At 44.7% G+C, this 20,285-nt stretch overlaps 1 protein-coding gene across 1 annotated transcript in view; it reads right to left on the bottom strand.

The window, feature by feature from the left end:
• The window catches only part of LOC131562879 (contactin-4), a 229,423-nt gene that overhangs the window by 19,941 nt on the left and 189,197 nt on the right, over positions 1-20,285 (bottom strand). The window contains exon 12 of the mRNA XM_058812650.1: positions 13,416-13,543. Within this exon, the coding sequence (XP_058668633.1) occupies positions 13,416-13,543 (128 nt within the window). The remainder of the gene's footprint in view (positions 1-13,415; positions 13,544-20,285) is intronic.

The following is a 20,285-nucleotide window of genomic DNA, read 5'->3' as shown; positions in this document are numbered from 1 at the left end:
GGGGAATTGTGTAGATGGGGTTCCCTGGAGCCCAGGGACACGGTGCCCAACAACATTCTGCCCCTCAGAACAGCTCACCCTCTGGGGTTGGTTCTTTTATGGTGTTTTACAGGTTTTTATAGTGATGATCATAAATCAAACATTTCAGGAGGCAGCAGAGCAGCAGAAATACAACACGCAGACACTCAAACTGCAGAATCTCAGAGTGGCCGCCACAGTTTTGCATTTCTAAGGCACAAGTGTGAATTTTAGGCCTTTCCCACAGGAATTCTGTGCCTGTTACCCACCCTCCTCATCAGTACCAAGATGTTTGGAATTATCTGCCGTGCCAGAATAAATCCCAAATTAAGAGTCATTAGGAGCAGATGCCTCTTGAGCTGTCAAACTTAGGGAGCAGCCAGAAAATCCCTGGCTGGACTTTGCAGTGAGTGATCCTCAGCTTAACCATCCTTAATGTCACCCAGATCAGGGCTTGGCTGTGTCATCCCTGCCTGGGGATAAGCCAGGCTTGGTGTCCAGGACATTTATCAAGCCCAAGACATTCATCCTCCCACCTGCCATTGTGGGAAAGGAGCTGGAGGGGAGCACGTGAAAACAGGACAAGATTTGCTATTTTTCTACCTTTTTGTTTTTTTTTTTTTTTTTTTACTATTCCCTTTTAACTTGTGGCAAATACACAATATCAGAAAGTACCTACAAGTTAAAGTCAAACAGAGCACAACAACTGCAAACCTCAGGATGTTCCAAGGAGCTGGGCCAGGCACAGAAAGCAGGAGAAGGGGGTGATTTTAGCTGTGATCCCTCAGGGAATGATTTTAGCTGTGATCCCTCAGGGAATGAATGTGTCCCAGCTCCCATGGGGGGCACAGCACAGCACAGTTCAAACACCACCCTGAGCACTGGGACCTGGAGTCACAGCCAGATGGGAACAACTGAGCTCAACAATTCCATCAAAAAGAGGGTTAGATAAGCCAAAGAGGAGGAAGAGTGCCAGGTGAAGAGGAAGGTTGCTCCAGTGTGGGCACAGCCTTGGAGTAATTTGGAATAAAATGAGTTTTCCTCCTCACTTTCTGTCTGACCTTGAGCAAGTCATTAAAAGTCTCTGCTGCCTTATTTGCCCAGCTTATAAAATAAAATGGATCAGGCCTTCATTAGGAACTGTTTTGTCTCCCTGCACCACAGTGCACAGCAGATATTTTTATTTAAGATGAACTTTCCCTTGCTCACAGCAGCGTGAGCGAGCCTGACGCCCCAACACCTATTAGAGAACAAACCCCATGGCAGGGAGAGCAGAGCCAACCAAACAAACACTGAGACAGAGCTCCCTGGGCCAAGCAGGTCTCATTTGTTTCCCGGTGCAGATGAGGTTGGCTCAGGATGCCCTGTGCTCCCTGCTAAGGAAGTGACTCATTCTCATTAGTGGCACAGAGAGAAGACAAACCTCCCTTTTCTGGGGGCTGTGCTCCTGCTTTGCTGCCTGCTGCTGATGGCAGGGGCAGGGGGAGGCGGGATCACAGGTGAGATGAAAATAACAACCCCCAAGACCATTCCTCATTAGAACTGGCTCAGAGTCCTCAGCGCCTCCTCTGCTGAATAAATCTTCCCCACAGAGCATCATTAAAAAGTGTCCCTGACATTTTCTGCTGTTCTGTGGCATTTTGCCTCAAATTAGCCAGGAGTTTTTCTTATGTAAATAATTCCAGGGCCAGGAGCAAGGGCCAGCCTGCAAAGGCACACACAGGGAGGTGGAGGAGCAGCAGCTCCAACTCTGCTCTCAGCCTGGCTCCAGTGCTGGGCTCAGCCATGGGCTGGGCTGCTCTCCCAGACACTTCCACTCGTGGCTCTCTATATCAGACATATTTTATGCAAAATCCTTTCCTTAGGATTTTTTCTCCTGAGAAGCTGAGAGGCCTCAGAAATAAAATGTAAACATTGATTATCTGCTGCTGTGGGATGCAACAGGTGGGTCTGGGATTGGTCTCATGTGGTTGATTTTAATTAATGGCCAATCACAGCCAGCTGGCTCGGACTCTCTGGTCAGTCACTGACACTGGCTGGGGGCTATTTACAAATCCCAAACAGGACAGGACTGCTGGGACTGCCTTGAGCTGTTGGATTTTCCAGCATCAGCCTCATTCCATGGTGATGGCAATGGGAAGCTGCCAGCAGCTCACAGCCCAGGCAGCAGACACAGAACTCAATGTCACAACTCACTTTGTAAGTTTTTTGCCCAATCACACAAAGAAAAGCACATTGACAGTATTTATATCTGTGTAGTATCTATTCTATATTGACAGCAGTTCCATCCAACCACTATTAGCACAGGTACCTTTGGTTAAACAATGCTTGATTATTTCAAATACAATACCTGCTTGTGAGCCTTAAAACACAACGCACAGAGCTCCATTATTAAGCTTAGAACTTCCCAATATCTCACTAGATAAACTTTTCTGTAGCTTAGGGAGTTATTCTAGACAAGCCTTAATACACAGACCATTGTTCTATTTGTCCTTGCTTTTCTACAGTTTAAATAATTTTTCTGCTGACCAATCTCATGGCTGCTGCTTAGCTCTAATCACAGTTCTGCTGTATCTGAAGCCTGCCTTTTGCAGCTTTCCCAAAACCCTCTGATTTTGTGGATTCCCACAAGTCACAAGATTTTATTATCATTGTTTTCTATTCCTGTCAAGCCTTCTAAAATTTCTTCTATTCTTTTAGTATAGATTTAGTATATAATTTTCCTTTAATATAATATATATAATAAAATAATAAATCAGCCTTCTGAAACATGGAGTCAAGATTCTCATCTCTTCCCTGGTCCTGGCACCCCTGCAAACACCACCACAGCTCTCTCCTGCAGGGAAGGAATTCATTGTCAGCTGCTCAGTTTAGCTCCCAGGACTAATGGATTTTTACAGAGGCTTTTTACTGTGCCCTTAGGATGGGAACTGGAATTTTCACTGCTGAAATACTGCTGATTTCCTAAATAAACTCTGTATTCACATATATTCACAACAAACCTGGAAGAAAACACAGTGCTAAACCCTACAAATTGGATTGGTTCTTCTTGGCCCACTTAAAAACTTCAAATGAAAGCAAAGTTCATATTCTAAGCGTGTGTGTGACACACAGAGACAGAAACAACCAACCCAAGCCATGGCAGGTCAGTTCAGTGATGAAATTCCATGTATTCAGGAATTCAGGAACATTGCTACTTTGGGATAAAGACAAGAGTCTAATGTCTCCATGTGATGTGAGGGGATTGCTCATTATCTTGCACTAAAAAAAAGGAAAATCAGGTGGCAGGAATCCCTGATATTGAAGCATCTCCTCCCTCTCGTTCAGCAGTGCTGCAGACACCCCCTGACCTGTCCCAGGTTTGTCTGGGTGCCACCTGGATTTATTACCTGACAATAACTCTGATAATAACCTGCTGGCAATCCGGGCTCAGGGAGAGCACTCCCCTCAGCTCAAATCCTGAGTGTTTGGCTCAGGGAGAGCACTCCCCTCAGCTCAAATCCTGAGTGTTTGGCTCAGGGAGAGCACTCCCATCAGCTCAAATCCTGAGTGTTTGGCTCTGCTGAGCTGCTCCAAAGTGCCCCTGGGGAGATGCTCAACAGGGCTGGGATTTCCCCAAACGCTGTCCCAGATTCCTGCCTGCAGCACTCTCATCCTCCTCCTCCTCCTCCTCCTCTAATGCGCTCTCTGAACGCTTCCTCTGCCTCTTTGATGTAAAACACATCACCCTGGGGCCAGGCTGCTGGGAGTCAGTGATTTCAGGGACAGGAAGTTCATTTCCTTCATTCTCCCACGCTGCTTCCTTCATCCCCACCTGAAGCAGAGATCTGCAGTCATGGTTAGATATCATCATCATCATCATCTCCCCATCCCATCACACGGAATTCCTGACAGCTGGGGAGAGATGGGGACACCCTCCCCAGTGCCACAGCAGCTACAACAACCTCAGCTTTCTGTTTCACTGATATAACAACCTCAGCTTTCTGTTTCACTGATATAACAACCTCAGCTTTCTGTTTTACAGCTACAACAACCTCAGCTTTCTGTTTTACAGCTACAACAACCTCAGCTTTCTGTTTTACCGATATAACAACCTCAGCTTTCTGTTTTACACCTACAACAACCTCAGCTTTCTGTTTCACTGATATAACAATCTCAGCTTTCTGTTTTACAGCTACAACAACCTCAGCTTTCTGTTTTACCGATATAACAACCTCAGCTTTCTGTTTTACTGCTACAACAACCTCAGCTTTCTGTTTTACACCTACAACAACCTCAAGTTTTCTGTTTCACTGATATAACAATCTCAGTTTTCTGTTTTACCGATATAAGAACCTCAGCTTTCTGTTTTACAGCTACAACAACCTCAGCTTTCTGTTTTACCGATATAAGAACCTCAGCTTTCTGTTTTACCGATATAACAACCTCAGCTTTCTGTTTTACACCTACAACAACCTCAGCTTTCTGTTTCACTGATATAACAATCTCAGCTTTCTGTTTTACTGCTACAACAACCTCAGCTTTCTGTTTCACTGATATAACAATCTCAGCTTTCTGTTTTACACCTACAACAACCTCAGCTTTCTGTTTTACAGCTACAACACCTACAACACCCTCAAGTTTTCTGTTTCACTGATACAACAATCTCAGTTTTCTGTTTTACTGCTACAACAACCTCAGCTTTCTGTTTTGCTGCTTTCCCTTTGGGTATCACCCTGATTCACGCAGGCTTTGTGGAATTCCCACGGAACTCCTGCCTGGAAATTCCTCCCACTGCATGCCTGGAGAGAAGGACAAGCTCTCTGTGCCCTCCTCTGGCACAAAAACCAAATTCATCCCTCAGCGCAGGCTCAGAAGGCAGGAACTCCTTCAGCAAGGAGGAGAACGTTAAGCACAGCTTAAAATGTCCAGTGCAACTGTCATGGTTTCATTTCTGCCCACCAGAGGAGCTCCATGAATTAAAATCTCAAGGAGACAGAGCTGAAATTCCTGGTGGGTCCCCTGCAGAGGCACACAGAGCTGCAGGAACTGAGAGATGGCCCCTGATCTCTCAAATACCAGGGCTGGGCATAAAGAGAATATCCTGAGTTGGAAGGGATCGCCTTCCACTATCCCACTTTGCTCCCAGCCCTGCCCAACCTGGCCTTTTGTCCAGCACAGTAATTTAAATTATTTCTTATAAAACAGCGCATTTTTCATTCCCAGCCTGTTCCTCTGTGTCAATGTTGAGGTGCTGCATTGCAGTTCAAATTGATCAAATACTGTAAATTCTGGCAAAAAAAATAATTGTAAAATGTAAATTCTGGGAAAATCAATCCAGTTCCAGGGATGGAACAACCACAGCTTCTCTGGGCACCCTGTGCCAGGGCCTGACTGCAGAATAATTTGTTAATTATGATTTATGTCCAATCACACCATAAACTTACTCACACACACTGCATTTACTCAGATTTAGATGTGATCTATGGCTTTGTTTAAACCACTCTGGGCTTTCATTTGTATTCAAAAACTGACAAATATTTTAACCTTTCTGAAATGCAGCGTGTTAAAATAAATTGAAGTGAGTTGATGAAAACTGTTAATTAACCTGCTTTTGTCTCATTAAGAGTCTGTGTTTAAGCCACAGGTCATGTCTGCCAGCTGATGTGTGGATCTGATCTCCAGTGATGAGCCAAACCACCCAGTATTGTGCTGGCCATGGAGAACTCCTGAACCTCCTGCTTTTTTGGGACAGCTCAGAAAAATTCCTAAAACAAAAGTTCTGAGCTTTTAAAGGCATTATTCTTACCTTTTTTAAAATTTTTTTCCTGTGGTGGGAGAGGCTGCAATAATGCTGGCCCTGCAATACACTGTGGGTTTAAGGTAAAAACACAGAACAAAAATACTGGGTTTTTTCCCCTCTACAGGTTATTCAGACATAATGGTTGAACTTTTCTAAAAATATAATTTTTTCCCACTTTATGTGCTGAATCAGGTGTATCTACAAGCATCAGCACTTGCTGTGATGTTAATTCCATTATTTACCTGAGCAATTATCAGTTGTAAGAGCCTTGATGTGCCTGAAGGTTGGCTGGGGTTGGAAGGAGAAAGGAGAAGGTGGTGAGAGGGAAGAATCTGACATTTCCCAGACCCAGAGGAAACATTTCAGAGCTGCACCCCCTCCATCCCAGGCACACAGTACCTGCAGAAGCTGCTCCGTGGGAATTGATCCATTTGAATTCCTGCTTTGGAAAATATCACTCCAATAAGGCTGGAGATTAGTCCAAAAGTGGCACCAGAGCAAGGCAGGAGATCTATGCTTTTTAATATCGAGCTCTTCACCAAGATGACTTTTATCATGTTAATGGCTAAATCACACTGATTGTGAAGGAGCCAAAATGAGGCAATTAGTAAGGGCTGTGACAGCCCCAGCAAACGAGCACGAGGTTTGCACTGGGACCCAGATGGATCTCTTCAATATATTTCTTATTGTCTGCTTGTGGTAATATGTTCAATTAAACTAAAGCAGTACTACACAAGAACCTCTGAATTGCCTGGAAAAAAAATTAATTGTCTGCTGCAAATTTAATGAAGCTTAACACTTGTGCTATGTTTACAAGTTTTATTTGTTGTGAGCAGTAAGTGCTTACAAGAGAAAAAGAAACTCTGAGCTGACTTCATTCAGGCAGCCCTAAGAGCAGCCCAGTGGTGTTTGATTTTATTGCTGGATTTGATTTCATTGTCATCTCTCTCTCTGCCATTCACTGGTTTTGTCCTCAGCAGCTGACTGGGATTTTTCTTACCCTAGGAAAAACCTGAGAGCTCTCTCTGTGCTGTTCATTCACAGTTCAATGTTTGGGCACAAATCTATGATAGGACATGTCCCCAAAGGGGCCATGGCTGCTCACTCTGACCCTCATCATCATCATCCTCATCCTCAGGGTGTCACTGACCCTCCCCTGCTCACAGCAGGTGTGGAATCACAGAACCCTGGGACAGCCTGATGGGAAGGGACCACAGGGATCACCCAGGGCAGCCCCTGACCTGCACAGACACCCCGAATCCCACCTGGGCATCCCTGGGGGTGTTATCCCCAAATCCCACCTGGGCATCCCTGGGGGTGTTATCCCCAAATCCCACCTGGGCATCCCTGGGAGGGTTTTCCAAACCCTCCTGGAGCTCTGGGGCTGTGCCCATTCCCTGGGCAGCCTGGGCAGTGCCAGCACCCTCTGGGAATGAACCTTTCCCTAAAACCCAACCTAAACCCCCTGGCACAGCTCCGGCCATTCCCTGGGTCCCGTCCCTGTCCCAGAGCAGGATCAGTTGTGTTGGACAAGTTCACACTCAGAAAATCAGAAGCCAAACTTGCCTCTGAGCAGCCCAGGGAGGGGAGGATTTGGGGAAAGCTCAACAGCACAGGAGGCACCTGCTCCTCATTGTGGCACTTCTGTCGCCTCAGAATAATCGCAGCCTTTTTGCTTCAGCTAACTGTCAGAAAAACAGGGATGCTGACAGGATTCACAACAATTCCATCTTCCTTGGAGTGCTCTGGGGCTGCCCTGATTGTTCTGATGACCTCAGGTCCTCACCTGCACAGGGCTGGGATGAAAATCAGACTTTACCTGCCCAAGGTGTAACAAACTGGGGGGGGATTCACCTGCCAGTGCTGAAACTCAACCTGAGCCCCTCACACCTGCACAGGGTGATGTGGGTCAGCACCACACAGCAACCTGGGCTGCAGGAGCAGGGAAGTTGCCTCAAAGTCTGAAATCCTTGATCAAACCTTGTGTTCCAGATGAAGCAGAGCTCTTGCAGGCTGCAGGGACCCTGAGGGAGCTGCAGGATTCCAGCAGCTCAGATTGCAGCAGCTCAGATTGCAGCCCCAGCCTCTGCTGCAGGATTTCCCAGCCAGGGAAGAAGAATTTAAGAAGAAGAAGAAGAAGGGAAGGAGATGCAGCAAAGTGCAGCTCAGCACTGGGGCTGCCAGGGTTGAGACAGGGAGGGAGGGGCAGGCCCAGCTCTCTCATTTATAATCCTGCCTTCCACGCAGTGCTCTGGGTCATAATTTTACTTAAACCCAGCAAAAGAGCCTTAATTGTGTCCTGGAAATAATTGGTGTCAGTGGAAATAGTCCAATTAGAGAGGAATATTTTCCTTTGCAATTTCACGGGCAGAGATTACTGCTTTCCTTGTCAGCTGTGGAAATCAAACCTTCGCTGCTGGTTGTGACTCAGAAGTCAAGAAAGGTTCCTCCTAACTTAGAAAAAAGTTTTCTTTCTTAAACATGAGAATACATTACATGTTCTCATGAATAAATCAGAGCCTGCATAACTCCATGGCACTGCCTGAGCTTTTTTTTGCCTGCAAATCCCTGATTTAGAGATTCTGGAGTAAAAGTTCATGCTCTAAATTGACTTTTCCTCCATGAAATTTTTTTAAAAAACCTATTAGACCTGATAAGAAGTATTCATTCATGGCTGAACTATATATAAAAATTGTGTTCAGCAAATGCTAAAACAAAATTTAAGAATAAGGAAACTTTTGATAGTTTCAGAGTTGAGTCTTTATCTTGGTTTTGACACCAGCTGAACACAAACCTCGTGTGCTATCCAGGAAAATTACAGAAAGCCCAGAAAATATGGACAATAGTCTGGAATTATTCCTTCAAACTCTGCCCCTCTTTTTAAAATTATATTTTGTGCTTTTAACAGCAGGTATCACTTAACCAGGTCCCTTTTTTAAGGCCTGAGGCATAACCAATGTGAATTTAGGATTATGTTGAACGACGGGGAGAGAAAAATAAAGAATTTGCATGACCTTAAACACTGCAGGCAGAAGGCAGAGCTCAGTGACAGAGGGGCCACTCGTGCTGCAAAATGAGCAAGGACTAAACCCAGATCATGGATGGGAGGGATGGAAAATAAAAAAAATGTCTGCAGCAGCTTCCTGGGACAGCTTTTCCATGGGAGCAAAGGGGGAAATCAGGGAGGGCTGGAGAGGGCTCCTGGGAACGGCGACAGTGCTGAAACGGGTCAGTAGATTTCAGTGGCTGCTGTAATTTCCCCTTGGTCCATGCTACAAAAACCCCTCAACATCTTAATGTGTGGTTTATTCCTCCTCTTGGGGAAAAAGTTAAAGCCTCACTCCAAGGAATTGATATCCCAGTTACTCCAAAGTCACTTAAAACTCAACAGAGCTGAGAACAGAAGGTGAAATTCACATTTACTGGAATTCACTGATTAAAAAACCCCAAAACCAAACCCCACGGACACAAGGCAAGCACGACACAAATTCCCAAGACTGGATTTTCAATTCTGATCAAGTGATGATGGAACAGAGACAGCCATGGGGGGCCAGAGGGGACCATCACATCCCTCTGCCACTTTCTGCAGAAGGCAGGTGCTGTGTCCTAAAGGGCTGCAACAAACACAACAAGAATTCCAGGTTTAAAGGCAGCAACATCTGAAGTCTCTGAAAAGTTACTCGCTAATGGGCCCAGAATTTACAGTATTTAATCAATTTTAACTGCAATGCAGCACTTCAGCGTTCACACAGAGGAATAGGCTGGCAATGAAAAATGTGCTATTTTATATGAAATAATTTGAATCACTGTGCTGGACAAAATCAAGACTATCAGTCTATTCAAGCGTGAGGAAAAAATAACCTCCTGACATTATCTTTGTGCTCTTTTCCTGCTGAACAGCAAAAGTTCTGCTTTTACTGCCTTGAGCCCTCCCGTGACAGCCCAAATGAGAGGCGCTCACAGCAGCAGAAAATGTTAAAGTTGCATCATAATTAAAGAGGCAAATAAAGCCATGGGAAGCTGCCCCTGTCAGGGAGGCACTGACGGGACTGGAATTGCTGCACTCCCCAAGGGGGCAGGCAGGCACCAACCCCAGCAAGCATTCAGAGATCAGCTTCAACTGAAATGCAATTAAATCTATGTCTTTAGATATATATATCTATATCTACCTATCTATCTATGTCTTTATATATATATATATATATATTTATAAATATATTTTATATTTATATATATTTATATTTATATATAAAATCTATATATTTAGATATATATTTATATTTACATATACATTTATATATAGAGCTATGTATTTATATATTTATATTTACATATATATTTATATATTAAATCTGTATTCCGACATATAATTATATTTACATATAATAATTATTTATATTTATATATAGATCTATGTGTTTATATATATAAATATAAATTATATATTTATAATATTATATATTATATATTATATTATATTATATTATATTATATTATATTATATTATATTGTATTATATTGTATTATATATATGATAATATATATAATATTAAGTTTATAAATATAAATTATATTTACATACGCATTTATATTTATGTATTATAGCTGTATTCAGATAATTTATATTTACATATAATAATTATTTATATTTATATATCTAATGTATATATATTTATATTTACATATATAATTTATTTATATTTATATATAAAAATATATGTCTTTAGATGGATTTCCAGCTGAGCCCACAAAAAGCAGATGTTTGGGAATGGGTGTCAGCACTGGGACCACGAGCTACTCACCTCCAGTCCCCAATGCAAGAAGTTTTTTTAATTTTGCTGAAATAAAAGCCATTTATTGTGTCTGCTGGGAGCACATCCTGCGTGCCAGGGACCCATGAGAGGAGCACACAGGGCTCAGCTGATCCCCTGATTTTTATAAACCCCATCTGGGTTGGGATGGGGCTCCCTCCCAGCCCTGCTGCAGCTGGGACAGCACAGGAGCCTCTCCTGCTGCTCCCCACATCCACTTTTTGCACCCCTTTTTTGCTTTTATTGCAGCCCTTCCCTGCTCCTCTCCCAGCCTGCTGATCTCCTGCATTAAACACAAATGAACTCATATTGTGCAGCCTCTGCCTGTTTACTCTGTTTGTCATTTAATCCCCCTGGTGCTCAGACAGCCTCTAATCTTTCTGTGTGTTGCAAGAATTGAACATTTAGCCTCAAGTACAGGAAAAATTGAGGGAACAAGATGGAAAATTAATATTTCTATAATACATGGAAACACACACCGTGTTTCACAGCGCTCTGAACATTGCCTGGGAAGGAGCTGCTTCTCCAGCCTTACAAACTCAATCCTGCTTTTTAATTTAAAGGTCAAACTGTACAAGCAAGTTTCTAAGATTTCAGGTCTTGGAGGGCAAGAGGTTCTCATTTAGCACCATCCAACAGAACAAACCCAAAACACAGGAGCACTGGTTCAGAAAACCACTGGGGTTCACCCAGCCTGACAACAGAATGTTAATGCCCAGCCCTATGGGCACCTGTCAGGATTTGATATTTTTTAAACTGTCTACTCATGCATAAAATGAATATTTATTCATCCCTCTCTGGTTGTTTGCCAGGGAGTTATTTTAAGCTCCTTGCTTCTGGTGTAACATATTCCTCTCCCACTCCCATCCTTGCCTGCACTGTCTCTGACACTGTAGGCATCTCTCCCTGAGAAAGGAAATTAAAAAAATTTAAAAAAAAAGGACAGCCTGCAATATTAATGGAAGAACATAGGAAGGTTAGAAAAAATGTCTTGACCTTCACAGTGTTTTACTCAATGACATAAGAGGAGTTAGAAAAGAATGCAGGCATACCTTAAGGTCAAAACCCACATCAGCTGTTAAATTAGTCTTTTTGTACACCACAAAACTGAGTTAAAATAAGGAGTTCAATAATATTTCTGTCCAAATTCACACATGTTTTACTTAGGGCAGAGAAACTCAAGCATTTCACTCTATAATACAATATTTTACACAGTTCATTTGGAGTTCAGAATACTTTCTGCTCTTTTATACTTTTTATGGGCCAAAGTTTGAAATTGCATTTCTCAGTTTGCTGTTAATATCCCCATCTCAGGCCGGAGAGTTTATTCTGTGCTTCGTGCACATGTGTCACTGCCATGAATGCAAATGGAATGGAGTCAAAACAGAGCACTGAGGGGGAAAAAGCCCTCACTAATCCTTTATCACCTCGGTGGGAAGGAAAGTGATTTGTGGAGCACAGACGGGCAGAAATCAGGTACAACAATGCTGAGTTTTCCTGGGAGCTGCAGGATATTCCTTGGGCACTGGGAGGGAGGGAGGATAAGCTACAAAACCATGGAATAACAGAACCCAGTCAGTCCTGCTTCCAACAATTGGCTTTTTTTATGGTGGGAGAAGCAATCCCTGAAGTGCAGCTCCTGATTCTCCCCCTGGGCTCTTGCAGCACTGGGGAGGGGGATTGGGGCTGGAACCCACCCTGCTGCCATCCCTGGGGAACTGGGGAAGGGATTGGGGCTGGATTTAGCATTTTGCTCCCCAATTTTGCTCTGGGACAGACAGAGGTGATCACAGGCTGCGCAGGGAATGCCCCTGGATCCCTGGAAGTGTCCAAGGACAGGTTGGACAGGGCTTGGAGCAGCCTGGGACAGTGGAAGGTGTCCCTGCCCGTGGCAGGGGATGGGACAGAAGGGCTTTAAGGTCCCTTCCATAATTTTGATAATGGATAAAGTCTTTTATGCTCGTGTTCCCTGAGCAGCCCTTTCCTGGCTGTTTGCTGCAGGTGCCTCTTAGGACAACCCAGATGAGGGAAAAAGAGAATCAGCTCCTACAGAGACCTAACTCTGGTCCTCACTTGTCTCTGTTCTTGTTTTCAGGGACCAATGTGGGCAAATGCCTCACAAGGGACTCAAAACAACCCCAAACTTGAAGAATTGTTGGGGTCCATGTGCTTCCCTACAAGGCTCAGAAAATCCCAGACTGGTTGGGTTTAGAAGGGACCTCTGGGTATGTTCCAGCTATAAAAAACATGGATTAAAATCCACATTGAAACATTTAAAGTATTATCTGAGTACCACAGACACAGCTGACAAGGACAGCCTCTGACTATGATCCATCACTGCAAATGTGTGGGAGAATTAAAACTGACAGCATTAGAGCTCTTTGATTGATTTATCACTTTGTAATCAATGTCTCTTGATTTGCTATCCAATATAGATTTTTCCCCAAAGAAGAAGGAGATAGAGGGTAAGGGTAATAATCTTTATGTTCATGGCCTATAATAATTAATCAGACACTGGACTACTCATCAGCATGGCAAGAATTAATTCAACACATTTGTCAGCTCCTCTCATTGTTTACAAAATTATTCCTTAAAATAACTTTGTCAGATTATTCCTTTAAATATCTTGGTCAAACCACGGCTTTTCCTTTTGCAAACAACATTTGACAGAAGACGAATAAATGAAGAACACGAATAAACACCCGGCACTCCCGAAACGCTGAAATTCGGCCCTGGAGAAGGAATCATGAAAACAAAGAGGATTTTGTGCCCCAGAGAGCCACAATAGGAATGGTTTCAGTCACCTTTCACCACCAGGCTGCCCGTGCTGCTGGCTGTCCCAAAGTGGTTGGTGGCTGTGCACGTGTAGCTCCCCGCGTCCGCTTTGGTGACGTTGACGATGCGCAGGCTCCCGTCATCCAGGACTGTGATTCTGCAGAGACACCAGCACAGCAGCTTTAGTTCCCTTTTATTTTTTATTTTAAGCCTCCACAAAACCAAAGCTTCAGCCTGTGCTTGTTTTGGTTAAGGCTGGTTTAAAAGGTACAAAATGCAAGTGGAGATCTGTACATCTCAGTGGGTCTCAAACCAAAGGCACCACCCAGGCTCCACGTTCTGCAGCAAGGAAAATCCCTGAGTATTTCTTTCCAAACTGCTTATTTTTGTTTTATTTATTAATTGCTTCACTGTAATTCCCTTTATAATCAGATTTTAGGGGAATAATAGTATCATATGTGGGAAATAATAGTATAATACTAGTAGTGAGAAAAAAAAAACCAAAATAAGCAAATGTCCTTTACAAATAAAAAAATTAAAATAAAAAAAAAAAATGGATGGGAAGGGAGCAGTGGAGGAGGTTTCTCCCATCTCCATCCCTCCCTGGGCACAGATCAGAGCTGCTGATGCTGCATCAAACCCACGCTGGCCCCAGCAGGGCTGGGCAGCACCAGCAGCTCCCCAGGAATCATTTCCTGCTCCTATCAATTCCAGGTCTTCAGGAACAACGGGGCCTTTCTGAAAGCTCAAGGTGCCCTTGGCAGGCATTACAATTCCAATCAATGCAAAGCAGGACGAGCTCAGCACTGTGCTCCATCACTGCCCCACCAGGCCCTGCCCTCCTTCCCTCCCTCCCTCCACACTTCTGCCACACCAGGAAACTCAGAAAAAGTGGAGTTTTGGATTATTTCTGTACAGTTGTGGTTTTATTTTTGGTTATTTGTGCTTTATTTTCAGCCATATGGCTGCAAGCTATTTACTGGCTAATCTCTTCCATGGATCATTTTAATTGTGTCTGTTGATGAGGCCGGATTTAATTTCAAATTCTAATGCCTTTTCTGTCTCTGTCTTTCTCCTGCCATTGCTTTCCCTCTCAGCTGTCTTTATTCCCAGCGTCAGGCTGGTTTTGAGGTGGTGAGGCCTGGAAAGCCCTGGGGAGCCCTTTGGATCAGGACAATCCAGCTCTGGCACATCTCAGGCCGTGCTTCTCTATTTCCTTCCCTTCCTAAGCTGAGACTGCGCTCCCAGGCTTTACCCTGAGCCCACAGACATCCTTCAACCCAGGCAGGTTTGCAGAGAGCTCAGGAGGGACCTGGATTCTCCAAACCCCTTCCCCAGAGAGCCCCAGGGATGTTGAATTCTCATCTGGTCTCTCAGCATCTCCCTCCACACTCTTGGAAAGCAGCAGCATTAAAAGTGACAGATAACTGTACAAGTTAAGTGATTTTTTCCAAATAAATCAGACCATTAAAACCTCTCTGTGACTCATTGATTAGTAGGCCTTATGGTTATGTGGCTCTTTTTGCTGAAGCTGCTTTTCTACAGCGTATGTTTTGTCCTCTAATCTGAATCCAATGTGCTAAAAGTGAACAAATAATTATTTGAACACTTGGAAATTTGTTACAGTTAGTTGAGAAGGGAGGGAGGCCTCTCACTGATGTTGCTAATACCCAAATTTTCTTTGCAGACCTATCTGCAATAAATGAGATGAGAGGCTCATTTCAGGCCACTGAGTTCTCAAACTGCTAATTGTATGGAAAGCAAACAACCCTTCAGCCACAGCTTCCAGCAGTTTGGGTGAAAAAGTTCTTCCAAGACACAAAGTTCCAAGTGGCTGAAGCACTGCTCAGTGTGCTCTCTGCTCTGAAATGCACCCTCAAAATGTTTCTAACCAGGGAATGCATAAAAACAAACCACATTTCCCATAAACACACACATCAAACAAAGTGCTGGCTGCTGAGTGTGCACCTCTTTAAACCACTGCAAACTCAACAAAGGAGCTACTGACTTGCTATTAAATGATCTGAGTTCTCTACTCACAGCAGTGGCGACAATAAATAAAAATATAAATCTCTTCTTGCACAGGTTAATGAACTGTTCTGCTGCTAATGTCACTGCTAATCAGAGAAAAATCAAATATTAAAATATCCATTTGGGAAAAAAAGAAAAAAGACAATTTAAGATAGTTTAGCATCATTATAGGAAGAAAGGTTGTCTATTTTAAACACAGCATTTGTAAGAGAGAATCTGGGGGTCTGTGCTGGAGATTTCAGGTCCACAGGGAGCAAAGACAGGTCTGGAATGAGGAGATAAAAGCATTGCTTGTTTCCTGAACTGCAGCACTGGGTTCTACTGCAGGATGGATGGAGCAGGGCAGGTGGGATTCATGGAGCCCACTCCCAGGAGAAGATAAATATTCCTCAGACAGTAACATGTGCATTAGAGATAGAAATTGTCCTGGTGAGCTCAGGAAGAGTTTTATCACCGACGTTGTGAAAATGAGATCAAGCCCTTGCTTGGCATAGAAAGGAAAGAGGAAATCAGGAAATCTGCCCAAGTCCCAGAGCTCATCACAAACCCGAGTGTCAGTCAGCACCTCCATGGAAATCTCACCTCTGAGGGCTTGGCTGCATCACCTGCCTCTCCCAAAACGTGCCTGCTGCTCAGCCTGGCCTCCTGCTCTGACAGAACATTCCCTGAAAGCCCCAGCATCCACTGGAACATCCTGCTCTGGAGTTTAACTGAGAAATCCTCTGTGGCTCCAGGAGCAAACAGGTCCTGGAGGATACGAATTCCATTCACATCCACATGTTTCCACCCTGCAGAGCCAGGGGGGCTGGAGCTCACCTGACCTTGCAGGGGGAAGCCCTTGAAGGGTGAGGAGCAGGGCCAGGCCCTGACCTTCCCAGCAGGAATGGTTCCCAATCCCAGCAGGAATGGTTCCCAATCCCAGCAGGAATGGTTCCCAATCCCAGCAGGAATGGTTCCCAATCCCACCCAACCTTCCCAGCAGGAATGGTTCCCAATCCCAGCAGGAATGGTTCCCAATCCCTCCTGACCTTCCCAATCCCTCCTGACCTTCACAGCAGGAATGGTGCCCAATCCCAGCAGGAATGGTTCCCAATCCCAGCAGGAATGGTTCCCAATCCCTCCTGACCTTGCCCCCAGGAATGGTTCCCAATCCCAGCAGGAATGGTTCCCAATCCCAGCAGGAATGGTTCCCAGTCCCACCAGGAATGGTTCCCAATCCCAGCAGGAATGGTTCCCAATCCCTCCTGACCTTGCCCCCAGGAATGGTTCCCAGTCCCAGCAGGAATGGTTCCCAATCCCACCCAACCTTCCCAGCAGGAATGGTTCCCAATCCCAGCAGGAATGGTTCCCAATCCCACCCAACCTTCCCAGCAGGAATGGTTCCCAATCCCTCCTGACCTTTCCAGCAGGAATGGTGCCCAATCCCAGCAGGAATGGTTCCAAATCCCAGCAGGAATGGTTCCCAATCCCAGCAGGAATGGTTCCCAATCCCAGCAGGAATGGTTCCCAGTCCCAGCAGGAATGGTTCCCAGTCCCTCCTGACCTTGCCCCCAGGAATGGTTCCCAGTCCCACAGCGCTGCTCAGCCAGGTGGCATGGCAGGGATCCCTCAGTGCATTCCTCACAGCTTGCCCTCTGTTTTTCTGTTCAGCAGGTGGAAACACGTGGATATGAATGGAATATGAATGGAGTACAAATGCAGAGCATGTGGCAGCCTGGGTGTGCCTCCCCTTCCCGAGGGACCCAGCACAGCCCCAGCACTGCAATCACAGCTCTGTGCTCCTTCACAGCAAAAGTGCTCAGAATCACAAAGTGACTTTTTTCTTTTTCTTTTTTTTTCCCCTCTCAAATGGTTTCATTAGCACTGCTGCAATGGAGTAAGGTATTTTGTTTTCTTATCTAATCATTTTAGCATTTTAATTTATGAAATACAAGCATAACTACCCTTGCTTTCACTCCTGATTAAACACACACAGCTGAAATATTTCATGCTTAGCCGAGTGAATATTTTAAATATTTTTTTTTTCCCCCACGAAACAATGCTTAGGATGTCCGATCCTTTTTCTATTACAGGGAGAAAAGATGTCTTAGAGCAAGCATTTAAATGAATGTCAGCTGGAAGAAACACACACTGAGTGCAATTTGAGATAAAACTACCATTGATCCCTTCATGTACAGCCTTTGTGGCAGTGGTGACGTGGCCATTGAAAAGAGACACTGGTGCCAGAGTTCTTCTAAGAGATAATCCGTCTTCTGAGAGAGGATTTGGGTTAAATGTACCTGTGAAAAACAGTGTATTTCAGCTGGCATGATGAATGGCCTATTGTATGCTGTGCCTGGGCTGGGGGCTGGAAGCAGAGAAGAAAGCAGAAGCACCAGGCAGCCCTGACTGCAGTCTCAGCAGTGTATTTGTTCCCTCTTTTCCCAGAGTTCCTTGGCAGGGATATCTGGAGCAATTTTTAGCCTAACAGCAACTTTGCCTCATGCCACAACTCCAGGCAATTGCATTATTTATCAAATTATTTCTATTTCTATCAGACATCTCTGTAGCTGTTTATCACCTTTAAAATAATGCTTGCCATGCAGTGGGGGTTATTAAAATGATCTCATGGCTGTGGTACTGGCCATTAGGCTATTTTGGGTAAGCAGAGAAGTTTATAAATCCTCACAGGTTTCACTGCTCAGAGCACCCAAAACCAGGGACACAGCTCACGAGTGCCTGCTCATCACTTGGAGAATGGGCTGGTTCAGGGCACAGCCCACAGGTAATAAATAACTCCTGTGGCCCTGGGATGCTGTCCCCAGGTGTGACAGGGGATGTTGTGCCCTTTGTGTTGCATAAATAACTCACAGCCAGGTCAGAGCATTCTGCTTCCTTCACCTCCAGTAAAACACCCCAAGGTCCAAGCCAGGCTCCTGGGGCTCCCAACTCTGATGGTGCACAGGGGGAAAGAGCCCTGAGCCTAAACCCCACCCAGCCCCTGCCATGCCACAGGAGCACTCCAGGCTCCCCCTGCTCTCTCAATGAGCTTTGCTTCCTTCTATGGCTTTTATTTTTTCTGCTCTAAGTCAGTGAACACAGCAAACCTGATTTCACCCAGTAAATCCCATGGGAACATGAATGACTCGTGCCCTGTGGAGGCATCACCTAAGGCGACTCCAGAAAAACCTTTCTCCCACACTAAAATCACCTCTTTTTTTTTGCAACATTTTTGTCTCCTCAGAATCACATCCTGCAGCACAATCTATCTCACCATTCACCAACACCAGCCCAAACCCTCAGCACCCCCCTAAATTTCCCCCCAGAACCTCAGCATCCCCCTAAATTTCAAAGCAGGCAGGGCTTTCCAGGCTGGGCTTCATCCCCATCCTGTCACTCCAGATGTTTCTGAACAGGGGGACAAAGGGACACCACCACCACCAGGGTGGGACATCAGCACAGCCTGAGGGCTCACAGCACCAACCTGGGCAAGGAGGGCACGAGCTGGGTCAGCTCCACAGCTGTCAGTGAATCCTAGGGAAGGCAGGATGATCCCTGTGCTGGAGTTTTCCATTTATTTCCATCCTAACTCCCAACTGAGTGAACTCTCAGCCTCCTACACACCTGCACCTTCCTGCCCTGCTGGCTGTGCCTCACCCAGAGCTGCTGCAGGGTTTATTTGTCTCTGAGGACCTGTCTTTTCGTGGTTCACAGAGGAGCCTGAGATAATTTAGAGCCTCTGTCCAAGCCCATTTAATTTAGTGCACGTCTCTCTCTCAGTGAAGGCAGCAGTAGATAACTCCTGCCTTATCCATGACAACTGACAGGCCTCTTAACAGCAACCCCCTATAATTAATTTTCAGGTAAGAACTGTATTTGCTCTAAATAAACTGAGGGAAAATCCTGTTGCGTTGAGTTCACTAGAACATCTCCCACTTCTCTATGTAGGAAGCCATTCCCCCTTGTCCTGGCAGTGTCTGTCCATGGAAAAAGTCACTCTCCCTCTTTTAGTACTGACTTATCATAAAAACCTGTCAATAATATTCTAAATAGAAAGAAAAAAGAACATCTTTTGCTCAGATAACAAGTTTTGATATTGTAGCAGTGGCCCCTTTGGAAGCATCCAACAGCACACTGCCACTGAATTCAGCACAGCTCAAACCAGCCATGGATCTGGCATCCCACATTTGCCCACAATTTTCTTTTCCCACCAATTGTGTATCTGCAGTGACAGAGCAGTCCAAGGCAATAATGCTGCATCCAGCCATTATTAATATCTATAAACACAAAAGCTGTGGTTTGTCATCATCTTCCCTTCGGTCTGTACGTTTCTAAGACAAGTCTGGAGTGACAGAACGTCATCCTGATGGAGCAGGGAGGCAGCAGGAAAGGAAGGGAGCATTTACAGCTATTAGAGACTTCATGTAGATTGTTCAGAGATGCCTGGAGTAATAATTCACATACAAAAATATCCCCAGGTTATCTAAGAAGAACAGTTCTCTGGAAAATATCTTTCTTTAGGGATGCTGATAACAGGAGGAAACAAATGAAAACCAAACACAAGAACTGTGAGGGACCCTGAAGGGAGCGAGGGGGCTGTGGAGAATTTCAAATAATAGAAACCTTTTTGCCTTCTCTCTCCAAGCACTCTTTTTTTTACTACACGCAAAATTAAAATAAATACAGTCAGAAAGCCCATGCCATCAAAACAAATATTTGAGCAAGCAGATTTGAGTAGAGCAAAGCTTTGTTTTTACAACAGCTTTCATTCCCGAGATGCGAGGCAGTGACAATTTGATACAGGAAGACTCTGCAAGTCTAGAAGGGTCTGATGCTGCAAAGAGCCAATTTTCCATTGATTTTGGTGGGAAATGCAGACCATCCCCCAG

This window comes from Ammospiza caudacuta, chromosome 12, assembly GCF_027887145.1.
Source record: "Ammospiza caudacuta isolate bAmmCau1 chromosome 12, bAmmCau1.pri, whole genome shotgun sequence".
In the NCBI taxonomy this organism is placed as follows: Eukaryota; Metazoa; Chordata; class Aves; order Passeriformes; family Passerellidae; genus Ammospiza; species Ammospiza caudacuta.
This window is presented reverse-complemented; position numbering and strand designations above follow the sequence as displayed.